An 18,564-nucleotide genomic window follows, 5' to 3' on the forward strand; every position below is an offset into this window, starting at 1 on the left:
ACAAAAAGTAAACAGTTCCACTATTGCTATGCTCTTTGATGATTCTATGAAACTACTCTGGCCGGATGGTGTAAAAAGGGGAAATATCCTTCTCTTTGTAACAGATGCCACTCCATACATGACTAAAGCAGCCAAGGGACTTAAACTTCTTTATCCAAAAATGATCCGTATCACATGCCTTGCACATGGTTTACACAGAGTGGCCGAAGAGATTCGAAGCAACTATCCTGATGTAGATAAGATAATTTCGAATGGGAAAAAAATGTTAATTAAAGCTCCGCTTTGAGTATAAAAAGTTCAAAGAAATTGCTCCTACTTTGGCTCTCCCTCCCCAACCTGTCATGACACGTTGGGGGCTTTGCCTGGATGCAGCTATGTATTATTTCACAAATTATGCTTCCTTGTAGTGGATAGTTAAAGAATTTGACTGTTGTGAATGTTCCTCCATCAAGATTGTGCAAGATTCCTTTTCTGAATCCTTGGCTGGAAACTTAGCATATATAGGATCTAACTTCAGTGGATTATCAAGAGCAATCACCTGCCTTGAAACTGTAGGAATGGAACTTAGTGATGCACTGAACATTGTAAAACAAACTGAGAGTGATTTAAAGCCAGCAAAGGGGAAAGTGGCTGAAAAAATTAGTGATAAACTGCAAAGATTGCTGCAATCTAATCTGGGTTATTCAACACTTTGCAAAATAACATTCTAAATGGACTCGAAGCAAAATTTGAAGACTTCGAGCCAGAATTTTCTCCAGATGAGTTTGCTTTTTTCAAATTTGTTCCTATAACCTCTTGTGATGTCGAACAGAGTTTCTCCAGATACAAGAACATACTGGTGGACAACAGAAGGAGTTCTGAGTTTGATAACCTCAAGATACACGTGGTCATCCAATGCAATTCTGCTGTTAATGAAAACTAATCCAGGGATGACCATTTGACTCTCAAAATTTGATTCCTTCAATACTAGCACTTCTGTACTGGAAGTGAAGAAGAATAAATCTTTTAATTTGTTTGTGTGTGTAAGCACAGATTTTTAAAAATTGGGTGCTAATTTCATAAAAATTGTAAAGTCATATTTTTGCTTTAAAAGTCATATTTTTGGTTTAATTGGTCATATTTAAACAGTTTTAAGGTCATAAATGCTTGCATATTTCTAACATTTTTAGGTCATAGAAATCCTCACCCTATTGATGATAATGGCTGAAATAGAAAACCCAAGGAATCACTTGTTGAAGGTAAAAGAAGAAAGTACAAAAGCCAGTTGTTGTTCAGTATTTTCAAAAAAGATTGTCAACAGCTAACGTTGAAGGTGTTGCAGACTTTATTTTCCTAGACTCAAAAATTCACAGGGAAGGTGACTGCAGCCATGAAATAAAAAGATGTCTGCTACCTTGGAGAAAGTCTATGACAAAGTCATAGTTCTACAATTGTAATATACGGCTGTAAAAGCTGGATGATGAGAAAGGCTGAATGAAGAAAAACTGATGCCTTTGAAGAATGCTTCTAGATAGGATAGATGAAGATACTTTGTATCACAAAAAGAAATATTTAACACTAGATGAAATAAAAAGTGCTCACTGTAAGCACCAATAATATAACTAAAGCTTAAATATGTTGGAACAGTGGCATCTGCAGGGGGGCAAAATTGCAGCATCATGATCAAATTGACATTCTTTTGAACATGCATGTGTTATTGATACAAATACAAAAGAGGAAAGCTTGGACTGAGAAGCAGTGACTGCCATCTTGCTTGTTTTTGACACACAGATGCCACTGTTTTGGATATATAATACAAATGGTAAGAGTCACTGGAGAGGAGCTGATTCTTGGAAAAATCAAAGGCACTTGAAAAAGGGCTGACAAGTTGGCTAGATACTATCACCATTAACCCAAGCAGGAGCTTACAAGGCATCAAAGAAACAGTTACTGACTATTTATTTATTTATTTATTATCCAGCTTTTACTATTTTTTTCACAATCCTGGTGAACTGATGTCTTTGGGTCAAAGAGAATCAAAGCACCAGAACTAGGGAATTGTAAGCTAACCAGGGATTTGTAAGCTATATTGAAAACTTTCTGGCTGAATTGCAGGCTATTAATGCTTTAATAAAGACATTCAACATTACATTGCATTAAACATGAACAAGGCGTTAAGCCAAAACTCTTATACTGCCTGTTTTTAACTGCTAATATATTTAAAACAAATTGTTTCCTGTTGTTTTTATACAATATTATTTCTTATTCAGAATAGCAAGAGAATGTGGAATTGGAAAGAAAGCTGCTTTGATTCTTATTTGCAGTGTATTCATTAATACACCTATGTAATGGACGAATTTGGTATCAAAATTTGCAGTATTTTTCACTACTTGCAATAGAGAGTTGAACACTGATTATTTGGAAGACACGAAGCTCAGATTTTCACCCTATTCCAGGGCAGTATGAATTTTTCCACAGAAGGAAATATCTTGGCCAGTTTTCTACCTTTGGATTGTTAATGAATGTGTGCTCAGAATAGCTATGTACAATCACCTATCCCACCTATCCTAGGCTATCCCAAGGTTAAATTACATTTTATTTCTGTAAGAGGTGGGTGGTCTTTCGTCCTCGTTCTAATTTTTTTTTAACCAAGTGGTTTCCGAGCTCCCGCACAAACGCTGTTCAATGTACGGCCCACCAAGCCCAAGCCCAAGCCCAAGCCCCCGCCCATGAAAGAGCCGCCTCCGCCAACACCGACGGGCGCGCGCGGGGAGAGGGCCTGCTTTGCGCACGATGACGCGCCTAGGCGATGACGAAGACAACGACTGCTTTGACATCAACACGTGAACGGCGAACTCAGCAACAGTTAAATAAGCCTCGGCCACGCCCTCTTCCCCGCGAGGCGCCGGTCACGCTCGTCAGGCGCCTCTGCAGAGCGTCTTTGGTGCCGTCTCTCCGATTGGCCCATCGTTTTTGTTGCTGACTCAGACATTCAAAACATAGACTGTCACGAATCAGAACTTCGTTTTCTTCATTCCTCCTCCGATACTGTAGAAATAACTGAAGAAGTCCATCACTGCTGTCACAACTGATCATCAATTACAGTTGTCGCGCGCACAAGCCTTTCTGGAAAAAAAGGATGTTTATTCGCTCGTTATTTTAATTTTTAAAAAAAGAAATATTAAATGAATTCTTCACAATAATCAGAGTCAGAGTTAGTTAAATAAATTCTTCGCTACTGTTTTCTTTCGAGAAAGTCAAACTTTTGTCTGTAAGGCGAATTAAAGATGACTTCTCTAAGGAGAACCTGGCTTTTATTTTTTTAGTTCATACAAGATGATCTATTCTTCTAATTTCCTATCTCTGTGGTGCCTTACTGTCATGGCGTAGTGCGCACGCTCGCTCTTCTCCATCCCTAAACCGGAACTGTGGGGTTGCTACGGAAACGGGTAGACGCTACCCGATTGCTTGGAGAGAAAGAAAGCGCGAACCCGCGTGAGGCAGGCAGACCAAAAATAGGAAGGTGAGAGATTTTGGGGGGGAGAGATTGTTCTCAGCTCCGCTTCTTCAAGTACGAAAGATTTATGTGCCCCCTCCCCCTTTCTTGAATGTGAGATGAACTTTTACACATAGAGGTTGTTCATTTTTATGGGAGCAGTTCCGTTTCTGCCGGTGGCCGCGGCGGTTTTTACATCCTCATGGCTCGTTTGCGAAGGAAATCTCTTTTTTCCTTACATTCCGTTCCCTATATCATGGGGGAATGCTTATGTTTTAATTTCAGGATAGCAGACTTTGTCTTTATATTGTGACACACACAGGTGTACATATCCTGGTTGAAGTCTGAAGGTAACAAATTTGACTCTTGTTACGTTCCTTCTCTATAATTTATGTATCTATATTAAGAGAACTGCAGCCCTTGGAAATTATCTCCTCATGGACCTGCCAGAGAGAAAATCGCAATCTATGGTTAGACAGTTAACCTGCTTGATTTTGTGTGTGTGCTTTCAGTCAGTTTTGACTTTTGGGGATTGCACAGATAAGTCCCTATAATATTCTAGGCATCATTTTCGGAAGTGGTTTGCCACTGCCTTCTTCCTAGGGCTGAGAGAGTGTGACTGGCTCAAGTCACCCAGTTGGCTTTGTGCCTAAGGCAGGACTGGAACTCATGGTCTCCCAGTTTCTAGTCTGGTGCTTTTAACCATTACACGAAATTGGATTTCAACTTTGTTAGGACCATCCAAAATGTCATCACAGAATCCACCAGAATATATCATTAGGCTACTAATACAAAAGGCCAAGAATGATCTATATAATTGGCCTAGACTTAGTCTAACAATACAGATAATGGTTCTTCCATTTTGTTACAGTACTTTGTTTAGTCCAAGTACAAATGTAATTTACCTACGAATTTTCTAAAGTCTTTCATTTAGGTAAAAGAGATTCAGTTTTCACTCACGGCAGAAAAAGTTTTAAGTTATCAGTTATTTGTCTTTCTTGCAGCACAGAGACATCAATCTTGTCAATATGGACATAGGAAAAGATTTTCCTACTTGTTTAGGTCTCTGACTTAGATAATAGAAGGGACTCTCTCCCTCCAGTTCTGGCAGTATACGTGACTATCATATACCATTGGAAGTTACTCCATCACTTTCTTCACTCTAAATTGACCAAGGATTTCACATCATGTTTCTATAAAGTATTTTGGAACCTTTGGATGCATAGCTTTTAAACAAGCTGAAGTTTGTAAATAAACACTGTATTGGTGTCTATATTGAACATCCATTTTCTTCTGGGTTTCTAATTACCTGCAGTAATGTATCTAGAAATGCATATCTGTTGAGCCAGCATCAACTTCTTATGAATATCATTCATGAAAATGCTTTCAGTGAAAAACATCAAGTTATCTTAGTATGAAAACAGAAGCTTAATAAAATTGAGCCCTTTTGTTATTGAGTATTTTAGTTTTCATATGTAGCTAAGAAAACTGCAGGAATTTGTCCAGGCAGTCATCAGGAGTCATGACTGACCCAAAGCCCCTCCCCCCCAAAAACAACCCTCAGTCCAGTTATTCAACTTTTATACCATTGTACACATTCAGAATTATTTCTTATTGAATTCACTATGCCTGAATAGAAATACCTTTATGGGGTGGGATGGGCAAATCATATTCCCCAGATTTCCAGAAGACCAGAAGGCCATACAATTAAAATTTAGTGACAGAATGGCTGAATTTCAAGATTATGATTTTTACTTTTTTAGGAGGAAGATTAAAGATCAAAATGTGAGGCTTCACCTATCAAATTTTATTTTAATAGAGCTGCCTCTCTTCCCACAATGGGCAAAACTAATTGGTTCTGCTCACTCAGTGACATTGCAGTGTCATTGGAGCACACCCTCTGAAGCCTTCAAAGAGAAAACTATTTGTGGGGGAAATGTAGCCATGCCAGGCAAAAAAAAAAAAAAAGTTGCCCATCTCTGTGTTAGGGGAAATAGTCTCACCTGTGACATGTCACAGTTCTCAGTATATTGTTAAGTCACTGCATATGCCCAGGAAACAGAATGTTTAGACTTCAGAGAACCACAGTGCTTAGTTGACATTGACTTTCTCTCTGCCTTCTCTGTAATCTAATCTTCCGTTTTTCCCATGCCCTTTCCTCCCCTCTCCGTTTTCCTTTCCTTTTCCCTTCTCCCTTTCCTTCTACTTTACATAGAGTGGCAAGCCTGCCTCCACAGAGGATCAATTCTGCACGATAGAGCACAGCAATGAGAGGGCAACAACAGCTGCAGTGATCCTGAATGTAAGAGATTTAGAATTAAGGGGACTACTAATACAGAAAAGCAAATGGAAATGATGAGTAGCCTTGCTGCAGAGAAGACGTTAAATAGTCAGAGCTTATATGACACCAGTTATACTAGTTTGCACACAGCATTTTTTCCAAAGTTTCAACTCACTGTGTCATTTGAACTCAAAATGGCTTATGTGTTGGATCCCTTTAATTTGGGTAAGGCAAGTTAAAAGGATGCAAAATGGTGTTTATTTTGAGTTTACATATCATGATGTCCGAAAACCGAGTAAAACATGGCATTCAGAAGATTAAAAACAATGCCATGTGCATTCTTTCCTCAGCATATAATGTGAACATGGACAATAATTCAATTTGTTTTTTTCTCTCCTTCACTCTTCAATTTAGTTTATTTTCAGTCTCCATCATGGTTGCCCAGGTGTGTTTAATTCCTTTTAAAGAAGTGTAGGCTAGTTAGAGAACCATGATACCAATGGAAGGTTGCCACACTGCATACCTGTTCAGATATAAAATCAATGGGACTTCTGTCTAAGTAAACAATTATAGAATCCTGCCTAATAATGGATAGGTTACAGTGTGGCTTTTAAGGGAAGAGAAATGTAACCAGTTAAGACTGTGCTTTGTCTAGTTATTGTTACTGTTATCATGAAGTAAACCTGTAGAATTGCACTGAGGTATGAGATTGCTGAAGTAAATGTTTGGCCCTAATACATAAATTCATTTGAAATCTTACCAATTTTTATTTATATACACTATAACTTACTGTTTGAAAGGTTGTCAGTGGTAAACATAATAAACCACTAAATTATTAAATCTGAAAAGTACTGATTTTTAAAAAAAACCAAAACACTAATTTATGGGAAAAAAATAACGTGGGAAGAAGTACTACAATTTGGATGGAGAAGATTTTTCTGCTGCACATAAACTAGCTGCTTCTGTAGAAAATTAGTAGACCATTACATTCTGACAGAATCTCCCTCTAGCAGTTTTAAGAAGGGACTACATACTGTACATGCTGCTTAATTAGGGCTGTACTGCAGATTCAGACAAAACTTGATTTCAAGGCTGGACCTAGATAACTAAGAAGAGATTGTCGTTTACCTGAGGTAGAATGGATGGTCAGACTGCTATCTGCAAAGTGTTAGTCTACTACACTCCAGCTCACTGCAAATAGAAACACTGCAAAAGAAAAGGGGGTGGGTGGAAAATGGCACTTCGTAGAATATGATGGTGAGGAGGGGAACAGGATTAGATCCAGTGATTAATATGACTGTCCTCAAATCAAAGTGACCCTTGCAATCTGACCATTGGTCACTGAATGATAGCCTCTTGGACTGTATTAGGATTATGTGAATGGGTATTGACTGGAAAGCACTGGGACCAGCTGGATACATTGCAGAATGGCAAGGCAGACAAAGGCAGGTATCAGTACAATTTCAAGAGTGAAAGATTATTAAGAGTTAGGGGAATACTGCGGAAGTGGTCTGAGCAAGTAATTGCTGAGGTCCAAAGTTGAAAAAAAATACTGAAATGCCTTTGATGAATCAAGCCAGATTCATATAAGAAGTTCTAGTTTGTTGTAGGCATTACTATCACTAGAAGGAATAGCCAAGAGAGAATCACAATGGTACTTGGGGAAAGGAGTATTATTTCTCACTGCATATACCTCTCCACTTTCTAGAGGGCTCAGGTAGTACTGTTTGAATGGTCCTAAGGTGGATGCAGCTTGTAGTTGAACTTGGGCTTCTGCACAGAGTTCCTCAAAAGTGATTATGTATGATCTATTTTCTGGGTGGGAGTAGTTAAAAACAGAGATTTTGCTACATTCAATATTTTTACCAGTCATTTCAGGAAAGGATTGCAACAGAGACAGGCTTTGACTATTTTATCTGTTAAAGATTAGTGGAAATAAAGACACACCCCTCACAGGAATGGTTCTTTTTGAGCTCTGCAGGGAGAATTTTTGCAGAGAGAATAGAGCTCTATTTGTTCCAGCTCTGGAGTCTGAGTCAGATTAAACAAGCACTTTTGCAGACTGAACTACTTCCAAAGCCCTGGATTCAATCCTCAAAGCAAATCAGGCAATCCTGAATAGCAGTATTCTTAGCTGATCTAAGACAACTTCCTGCCCAGACAATGATAAAACTATTGGTTAAAGAGCTCAGTGAATATAGTTGTTCTGACTTTCTCATAGCTATTAGCACTGTACCATAGATTTAAATTTAAAATTCCTGAGAACTTTCCTGGCAGTGCTTAATGTCTTTAATCCTAGAACATCCAGGAATGCAGTAAAATATAACAGAATAATCAAGCTATCCATATGCTTCAAACAATATATGTTCGTACAAACTTTTGTCAGCATTGCTTACTATTTTCTTAAATTTGATGATTTTCCAGCAATGTATCTTTCAATAAGTACCACACTGCTTCATACATTGCAATTACTATATGTTTTTACTTGTTACTTCTCTCCATTTGAAGATCTTAACTCCATCCAACCACAACTTTTTTAGTCTTCCCCTTATTCTTGACCCATTCACTGTTTTTTCATCTATTTGTTTTGCATTTCAATCTTCATTCAATCTCTCTATAAGATTAAAATACTTCAGTGTACTTCCTCCATATTGCTAATATACATTTGTACCCACATTGATTCAGCATTCATTGATTATTGACCTTATCTCTTCTAGTTTTGTCAGACATATTTAAGTAAATATTCTCACTAAATTCGACTTACTTTTTATGCTTCTTCTGACATACCTATCGCCATTGGGTTTTTGGTGTTCTCTGAGCTTGCTTCTCTTCCTATAGACATTTCATTACCAGGCTAAGTAGCATTATCAGTCCATGGGGAAGTACAGTTTGTTAGCCGTTTGTATGTAGTAGCTTGTCTTACCAGCCTCAGCTGGGGTATTGTTTGTTCCTTGATTGCTTTTCGGATGGGGTAGTGTTTCTTCCTTGACTGTTCTTGTTTATCTGGTGCTGATTCTTGCTTATCTGGATATTGGTTAATAGGTGTGTGATTAAAAAGGATGGGTTTAGTTCTGTTTGTCTCTTTCCTTGATTTTAGTTGCTTCCTTTTCTGAATAGTTTTTAGATGGAGTTTATCTCAATGTGTCTGTTAATGGCATATTTACCAGTGCCATGATGTTGGAATTCTCTTGCATTTTTGGATCTTGCTTAGTGTAAAATGTCTACTTTCCCAACTGAAATTGGTTGAATTTGTTAGTGTGTTATGAGACTAAGGAGATTTCATAGTGTCTTCTGACTGCCAGTTGGTGTTCAGGGTTGTGTTCTCTCAATTTTCAGCCTAGTTACCTGTGGATTTTTGGATTCTGTTCAAGGTGCTGGTGTAACCTATGCAGCCCTAGTTGTCACAGAACCTAGATATTTGTGGGACCATATGTTTACAATTAATTAGGCCTGTCCAATAAGTTTGGACAGGGTTGGCATACTCCAGGTTCTATTTATTAAACAATGTCACTTTATGGGATCCAGGAGGCATGCCTTCTCTGTCACTGTGCCTACCCTGTGGAACAGAATCCTCACTGTATCTGAGTTGTAGTTCCCAGAGCTGTCTCTCTTTTTAAATTTTTCTTATATGTATTGTTTTCAATCCTTCTTGTTGCTTGGTGAATGGGCTGCCATATTGATTGACTGAATAAATAAATAAAGCTTTTTATTTTTCCAAACAAACTGAAAGTTGGAAAAACATTAGTGAAAGCTAAACAGAATTGTGGCCTGATTTGGTTTGTGGGAGAAGTGGGCAAAAGGAAGGTCAAATTTGAAAACGGGCTGGGTCAATCTGATAGCTGCAGAGAAAAACCTTCTAGAAAGAATGCCCTCAACTTATGGGAGAGACAATCAGAAAAAAGTTCAGAATGTTGTTAAGTGTTCAATTCTAACTCCATCTCCCTCTGCCCTTCCTCTCTTCCTCCTTCATGTCACCCAGAATGGAGCATATGCACACAGCCTGTGCTTCCCAAAATACACATATGCACAAATGCAGAAATGCAACGTGGAAGAATAGAAATACATGCACATACATAGATGTGTAGTGAAAAAAGTCACCCAAGACACAAACAATTGGAAAAGATATAAGCAATCATTTTATTTTCCAAAGCTAGCGGGTTACTGTGAGTCATTGGTCTCTTGCACTCAGACAAGGCAAGAGCAAGGTCTGCTATGTTACATAGGTCTTATATAGATGTTGATCAAACACAGTTTGAGCATGAGTATACATTAATAGGAGACCCCAATAGAGAATTGTATTACCACAAGATAACCACAAAGATATAGGTATGAAAATGTTACAGGCACCTTTTTTGAAAGGCAACATAGTAACTTGGAAATACAACTTACACAAAAACTATAACTGTTATTTGAAAAGCAGTTCCTGGACATTACTATGGAAGGGGGGGGGAAGAAATAAGGAGGCACAGCAGTACTCATCCTTGAATTTACTGTCTCTGTTTAAGGCAACTCTAAAATCAAGGTGCTACATGAAATACATACAAAGACACATATTAATGGCATATGTGTATAAGAAAGCATATGATTATATAATTGCTTCAACCTCGATTCAAATTCCAGCTCTTCACAAATACAAGATATTATTTTGTTACACAGAAGAAAATAGAAAACATGTTAGAAAAAAGGAAAGAGTGAACGAGGTTACCAGCCTTAGTTACACTTAAGAATATGCAGCATTCCGTTCCAGCAGTGAGAACTATAGTGGAGATTCCAGGATGTCCACCAAACCCTGCACAAACCATAGTGGTCTGCCCTTGATCTTACAAATAAAGAATTAGCTGAGAAAATCTGACAGGAAGATACAGATGTTGACTAAAATCTAATAAGGTTAGCAATACCTCTGGGAAACTGTGAAATATACCATATATACTCACATATAAGCCCACCTGCAAATAAGCCAACCCTTGAATTTTTAACCAAAATACCATGAAAAATGTGCCACCCATGGATAAGCCAACCCTTGAAATTTTCATATGTTTTAATTTTCACAATTGGCTTATCCATGGGTGGTACATTTTTCGTGGTATTTTGGTTAAAATTTCAAGGTCAGCTTATCGGTGGATGGGCTTATACATGAATATATGTGGGATATGGGTACTTTTAAAAAGTATTACCATATATACTTGTGGATAAGCCCATCTATGGATAAGATGAACCCAATTTTGGAGGTGTATGTTGGCACCTAAAATTATCAGTTTATCCATGAATATATACAGTAATAGATTTTTCTAAATCAGGAGTTCATGGCAAGATCATAAAAAGTTTTACAGTGAATACAAATTATTTAGTTGTTTGCAATTGTATAGTGTTAGTAATTAAGTACTCTGCTTGTGTGGTTTTGAATCTGGTAAATGTTAGTTGAGGGGATATCACAGTTGGGAAACTGAAAGTAACTGTCAAATTTATAAGAATAAATTGTACTTTCCCTATCTATTCTGCCATGGGCAGTCTTAGAATGCTACCAATGTTTCATATATTTACTTCTGGCTGAGGGGACCATATAAAGTACTTAGCATTCTAGTGAATTTAATTTCAAAAAGAACAGTACTGGGTCTAGGTACAGTGTAGCCTCAAATCCTTTGCACTGACTTCTGTTCTTTTCAGCTAATAGACTGGTTCCAAATACAGAGAATACACTCATTTGTGGGTGAAGTGTTTTCCCTTTGGTATTTTAAACTATTATAATAGGATATAAGTATTATTTTAAATTTAAAGTTCATAGAAAAAATCCTTCCTTTGCTACAAGATCTATTTAGATTTGCATACATATATAGGTGCCCAATATTCTTTATCTTTTATCTGCTACAATTTATGTCCATATAGTTTAATGTCTGTATTTAATAAAGACTATCTACTGGTACTTACATCTAATTATTTCAGTTACAGGTTCCTGTAAATTTACATTAAACTTTAAATAAGCATTCCCATAAGTTTTATTTAAGTAAGAACAGAGAAGATTAGTATTTGCAAGACCAAAGTGGGGGAAGACTGCAACAGAAAAAGTCAGGCTTTAGCCAAGAATTACTTCCCACTAAAAAGGGTCATTACTGTATTTTTAGCATTCAATGATTAGTCATGAAAATGGTGAGGCTAAGAAAATGTTTGAATAACCTTAAGTCTTTGCTTGGAAAGGTTACTGATTTCCCTTTAAAATAATTTAATTAATGGTGGCCAGAATCAAGCATTGTTTCAAACTGAAGGTGCAATTTAGAGGGGAAACAAATCAGTAAGAGTTGGGAGTAGAGGACGCTGTTTTACAATGGTTCTGTTTCTTCCTGAGTGAGCTATTTCAGTCAGTAGTTGTTGGAGCCATTGAGCTGTTGGATCCTTGAATGTGGAGTGCTGGAAGGCTCATCTGTCTCCCACATGCTATTTAATATCTACATGATATTTCTTAGAGAGGTCATCTGTTAGTTTGAGTTGAGGTATCATAATTGTACTGATGATACCCAGCTATACTTTACATCTTCACTCTGAGCTGAGCAGGATATTGTCCTGTTCAGACTATGTGATGGCCAGGCAGAATTATAAAAGGGAAATCTTTATTTACAACCAACTATTTACAACAGAAAAGGGTTCTTATTAATAGGCAATATGATTCAATCAAGTCCACCCAGGCAATGGAGGAACACAGGGCAAGGCTGCCAGATCAAGAGTAGCAGGAAATTGTGACAACACAGCAAGAAAGAACTCAGCTAACTGTCTCAATGGATCAGCAAGACCGGCATGGCTAGAGTGCATGGCAAGGAGGTAGCCTAAGGTTTGATTGCAGGATGCAGCACGGAGGCGAGGCAAGTCTTGACCACAGAGGCTAGGCAAGACTCTGCTGGAGCGACAAGACAAGCCTCAGATCAGGAGACAAGGCTGGACTTGGCTGGATCTGCAAGATAAGGCTTGGAACTGGAAGCAAGGCTAGACTCGGCTGGATCTGCAAGACAAGGCTTGGAACTGGAAGCAAGGCTAGACTCGGCTGGATCTGCAAGACAAGGCTTGGAACTGGAAGCAAGGCTGGACTTGGCTGGATCTGCAAGACAAGGCTTGGAACTGGAAGCAAGGCTAGACTCGGCTGGATCTGCAAGACAAGGCTTGGAACTGGAAGCAAGGCTAGACTCGGCTGGATCTGCAAGACAAGGCTTGGAACTGGAAGCAAGGCTAGACTCGGCTGGATCTGCAAGATAAGGCTTGGAACTGGAAGCAAGGCTAGACTCGGCTGGATCTGCAAGACAAGGCTTGGAACTGGAAGCAAGGCTAGACTCGGCTGGATCTGCAAGACAAGGCTTGGAACTGGAAGCAAGGCTGGACTCGGCTGGATCTGCAAGACAAGGCTTGGAACTGGAAGCAAGGCTAGACTCGGCTGGATCTGCAAGACAAGGCTTGGAACTGGAAGCAAGGCTAGACTCGGCTGGATCTGCAAGACAAGGCTTGGAACTGGAAGCAAGGCTGGACTTGGCTGGATCTGCAAGACAAGGCTTGGAACTGGAAGCAAGGCTGGACTTGGCTGGATCTGCAAGACAAGTCTTGGAACTAGAAGCAAGGCTGGACTTAGCTAGAGCAACAAGACAAGTCTTGGAACTAGAGGCAAGGTTGGGCGTGGCTGGCTCTGCAAGACAAGGCTCGGAACTGGAGGCAAGGCTGGACGTAGTTGGAGCGGCAAGGTGAGACTTGGAACTGGAAGCAAAACTGGGCTTGGCGGGAATGACGAAATGAGGCTTGGAACTAAAGGCAAGATTGGGCTTGGCTGGAATGGCAAGACGAGGCTCAGTACCAGAAGCAAGGCTGGACTCGATTGGAGCAGCAAGATGAGACGTGAGACTGGAGGCAAGGCTGGACTCATCTGGATCCAGGTGCGAAGGAGGTAGGTCTGTGTTGGTAGAGGGAGCTGGCACTGATTCTGTGTCGACTACAGGCAGGGTTCCGTTTCCTGACAAGGATTCTCCTGACAAAGCTGTAAGCACAGTAGAATGGTTGTCTCCAGCAGTTTGCTCCTGGCGCTGGTGCCTTTTTATGCAATCTGTTTCACGCCATTTCTCCTCTGTAGCCAATCGGGCTGACTTTTGCTTCGTGTGCTTCTCCACTCTCCTCTCTTGCACACTAATTGGAGGATTCAAACCTCCCTCCAGATTCTGCCCAATCAGTGTCTCCAAATTCTCCATTCTACTAAGTCATTCCTAGTTTCTATTTCCCCAGCTCTTTCCTGATAAATTTTGTTTTCCCCTTCTGGCTCAAGAGTCAAGGTCAGACTCAGACCTCACAGATATGCAGTAAAGGTCCAGTGACTGAAGGTTGTGAGGAACTGGGTGGGATTAAAGAAGTTGAAATGAGTCCTGGAAAGACAGAGGTACTGTTTGTACAAGAGCAATCTGCTTTGATTACAGCTCCTGTTTGGCATTGGATGGGGTTACATCTTTTCTTGAAGTAGCAGGACTGGCCAGGAGGTTGCTAGTTATAGCCTATTTAGAGCAGGATCTCTTGGAACAGTGACTTATCCTCTTATCATCTTGGTTGGGCTGAGGATTTTTTATTACATTTATTATGCAGTTATTTTTAATTAGTATTTTGAAGTAATAGAGTATTGAGTTATTAGCTATTATTGGCTATAAAACTGTCCAGAGTCTTGGGATGGAGTGGTATCTAAATCAGTGTAGTAAGAAAATAATGCAGACAATCAGACATACATACTTGGGAAATTGTGGGATACAGATAAGCTAGCATCAACGTATTAGCTAATTCTAATGAGAATCAGATAAGTTTTGGCTCAGGGTTTTGAGGACATCCATTTCTCCTGACCAAGCTTTCTGCCACTTTCCATGAGAATTTTTTGTCTTTTTTCTTCTAAATCTTTGGAATGAAGATAATAATTGTGGGTTTACAGTTCAGAGCAAATTATTGAAGTAGAACTGAATCCTGGAAACTTCCTCAATGTAACTTCTTGCAACATGGATAAGAACCAGAAAATATGTATGTGAGTGCTTTTGGATCAATTGAAATAAGAATCTAATGGCAATGTTCTAAAGAAAATAACACTGGCTTACTAAGTTAGGAGATGTTTTTATAGCCAAATATATTGGATATTAAATCTGAAGGAAAAGATTTAACAGCTTCTGAAGATCACCATTCATCTTTCGACAAACTAAATTGTGGGAAAAGCTGGAGGCCTCCTTGATTTACCGACGTCTACTTCATTCAATACATATAGTATATGAAGGGACCTCACTCAAAGTAAGATGTAACCCCCAGGGTCATCTCACCAGTGCCATTGGAAGTGAGAAAGGCATCAAGCAAGGCTGCATATTGGGCCCACTCTTCAGTTTCTATATCAACTCCATTGTGGGCCATCTCCACAACACAGAATTTCACTCCCCAAAACTTGCTGGAAGACACATCTCTGTTCTACTCTATGCAGAAGATGCTGCAATACTTTCAAGAACACCTATTGGTCTTAAAAGAGCACTGAGAGCACTAGCACAATACTGCAGGGAAGGCTAGCTAGAACTCAGTTATCAGAAAACCAGAATCATGGGATTTGCCAAAAGGCCCAAGAGCCATTCCTGGAGCATAAGATTAAGCAGGTCTCCTGTTCCCAATACCTGAGAGTAGTCCTTCATTTTGCTGGCAGCAGGAAAGCCCACAGGTACTATGTTGCTGAAAATGTACAGAGGAGCTCTTTAAATTCCTTGACAAGAGGTGGCCACTACATACCTTTATCTCTCAAGTTATTTGAAGCCAAGCCAATAACACTACTTCTCTATGGAGCCCAGCTGCGCTCCTTCTCCAATTTTGCATCATTAAAACTTCTACAATCCAAATTTTTAAGATCAACCCTTCAAGTCTCTAACTGTGTCTCTAAGGCCCCCTTGTGACTAGAAACAGGCTTCATGAAAGTGGAGGCTAGAGTGTGGGTGACCATATTCAATTGTTGGCTCAGACTGTCTTTTTTTTCCCCTTGGCCTTGTCCCATTAACTATGAGTGATGATTGTCAATCCACATGGAAACAGGCAGTGGCAACTAAAATCTCATCCTTGTGCTTCTTTCCTGGTCTTCTACTCAGCATTTTATATGATCAGGCCAAAGCACTTATTAAACAGTGTGTAGCAGACACAGAGCACAGATCTAGCCAAGATCCCAAGCTTTATTGCCACTGAATCCAACAGGTAGTCTGCCTCCCCTATGGCATACTTAACTAAACTCAAAGTCCCTAAAAACAGAAGGGCCTTTACTCTGGCATAGTGTCAGGTCTTTACCTCAAGTGTTCTTGAAGGTCGATACAGGAAGATTCCTTAGCCAGAGAGACAATACTCCTTCTTTTAGATACTCACTTTTTATATATACTTTTAGATTTTAATTCATATGTCTTTTATATCTTTTAGCTATTTATAAATTTTTAGATTTAGATTTTTATTTTTACTTTTGATGTAACCTTCATGCTTTTTAAATGACTGTACCCCACTTTCCTTATGCTTGTCTGTGATCGTCATAAAGATTTGATTTGAATCTATTTTTATACAGGTTTTCCTGAAGTATTACCATGTATGAAGCAAAGGAAAGACAGAAGTTTATCAGTGATGCTCAGTACCTAAGAGAGATGCAGCACAAGATGGATTCAGAGTATCAGGTAGTAAATTATAATTCAGTGTCCTGATTTTCTTATGAAGAACATGAACCAGAAAGTAGTCTTCCCCAACTAACAGTGTTGGCTGGGGACACTAGGAGGTATACTTCAACAAATTTGGAGAGCTTCTGACTGGGGAAGCAGAGAGTTGTAGGGTTGTATGGCCAGATTCCATTAAGCTGCATTTTTGTTTGAATGCAGACCTCCACATACAACTCAGTTAAAACAGACATATGTTTTATTTATTAGGCTTGCCTGAGAAAACAAGAACAGATTAAAGATCAGTCTGATAAGAAACGAGAACATAACAGACAAGAACTGAGACAGACAAGTTTATCATCTATCTCTCCTGTGCGTAGATATGAAAGGCCATGGATTTCAAGACTTCCTGTTAATAGACAGGTAAGTATTTGTTAACTTTAGAGTCAAGTAGAAAAGAAAAATATTCTGATAATGACTCTCAGTTCAAGCAGGCTTTAAAAATTCATAATTGTAGTGGGTCAGTAACAACCTTTTTTTTTAATCCTAGAGCACAGCAGTTCACAGTGTGAAGGCTGAAGACCATAACTCTTGGGGAAGCAGTTTTCTTTTTCAATTTAACAAATACTTAATTCACTTTAAACCTTGTAACATTCTTACTGAGAATTGGAGCTGAAAGGTGGTGGCAGTGGAGGATGAGGAGGAATAACAATAACAAAAACCTTTTGGAAAATATTACTCAGCCATTTCTTGTGAAATGACTAAAGTAGGGACCATTCAGATTTCTCAGAGCATTGCTAGAGGTGTTATATTCTGTTCTCTGAAAATAAGACTGCTTCTTTAGTAGAGTGTTAAGCAAAGAGAACACTGAGATATTTTCACATGAGTTGAACCTTTCTTATAAGAAACAAATGTTACATACATATATATATTAATCACTCTGTTGTCTTTCAGGGTAAGCAAATTTATGCAGAACATAGAAAAGGAATAAGAAATAGTAAGACAAAGAAATTACAAGATAAGGAAAGAAAAGGAAATATAGTTAAATCCACCATTCACTATACCTCTCCATACCGTTGTATCCTTGCTTTCACCATATTTGTACACTGCTTCATGCATAGCCTTTAGTTCTTCAGTCATATCCTCTGTGTCTCTTTTGGAGGTTCTTATCAACTCTATCTTTTTTGGCCTTGCCCTTCCTCTCAACCCATCCATTTTTTGTATGTGTGTTGTGTGTATGAATTCATTCTCCTTGCATGACCAAGCCACCTCAATATACTTATTTCATACTGATAGCTAATTTTTGTATTCAGCATTTATTCATTCTTGACCCCATCTCTTCTTCTTTATCATATACACTACTTAAGAGCTCCTTTCTGACTGCATTCAACTTAGCTTTAAGGTTCTCTTGACATACACAACTCAAACTTCCCTTCTATAAAGTGGGTAGAAGCACACTTTTGTAAAAAGATACATTTTGCTTCTTTCAACTAAAGTTCACTCTTTACAACAGACCACATACTATCCCCTACTTTTCCATCAGCATTTGCACATAAAATTTCTACATCCATTTTCCCATTTTAATAAGCATTCTTTCATGGTATGCAAATTCATTTACTTGCTCTAGTTTTTCATCATTTATGTATGCCTTGCAATTGTTCACTCCATTTTCCCCAACAAAAACAACTACCTTGGTCTCTCATACATTAAACTTCTTTTTGCAACATGCAGTCTTTGTCTTTTATATGTTAATTTTCAGATTTTTAGTCTCTTGTAGTCTAACATATGTTGCAAATCAATCAGCAATACAGCATCTTCTGTTTACAGAAGTGCACATGCATTCATATCACAAGAAAGTTACCTCTAACATCACCACAAGCATTCTTACGCATTTGTCTATAAACATTAAACAATCAAGGTGGTACATCTCTGCTCAGGACTGTGAATCATTTGCTAAGCATTCCATTTATTCTCATGCATACTTTACTTCCATTATATGTCTTTTTTATCATATTCAGCCACCAACTTTCAACTCCATATTTGCACAAAACATTCCACTGAAGAGTTGTACCTCCTGGCTTCAGCTCCTTTCACTTCCTAGAAGTGGAGAATTAAAAGCAGTTTCTCTCTAGATGACCTAACAAGTTAGGCCAATTCAG

At 38.7% G+C, this 18,564-nt stretch overlaps 1 protein-coding gene across 1 annotated transcript in view; it reads left to right on the forward strand.

The window, feature by feature from the left end:
* The first annotated feature begins 3,420 nt into the window (after positions 1-3,420).
* MARCHF10 (membrane associated ring-CH-type finger 10) overlaps positions 3,421-18,564 on the forward strand; it is a 71,843-nt gene continuing 56,699 nt past the window's right edge. Inside the window, exons 1-4 of the mRNA XM_063300430.1 lie at positions 3,421-3,502; positions 5,691-5,777; positions 16,324-16,429; positions 16,676-16,828. Of these exons, the coding sequence (XP_063156500.1) occupies positions 16,343-16,429; positions 16,676-16,828 (240 nt within the window). The 5' untranslated portion in view covers positions 3,421-3,502; positions 5,691-5,777; positions 16,324-16,342. The remainder of the gene's footprint in view (positions 3,503-5,690; positions 5,778-16,323; positions 16,430-16,675; positions 16,829-18,564) is intronic.

This window comes from Candoia aspera, chromosome 4, assembly GCF_035149785.1.
Source record: "Candoia aspera isolate rCanAsp1 chromosome 4, rCanAsp1.hap2, whole genome shotgun sequence".
Classification (NCBI taxonomy): domain Eukaryota; kingdom Metazoa; phylum Chordata; class Lepidosauria; order Squamata; family Boidae; genus Candoia; species Candoia aspera.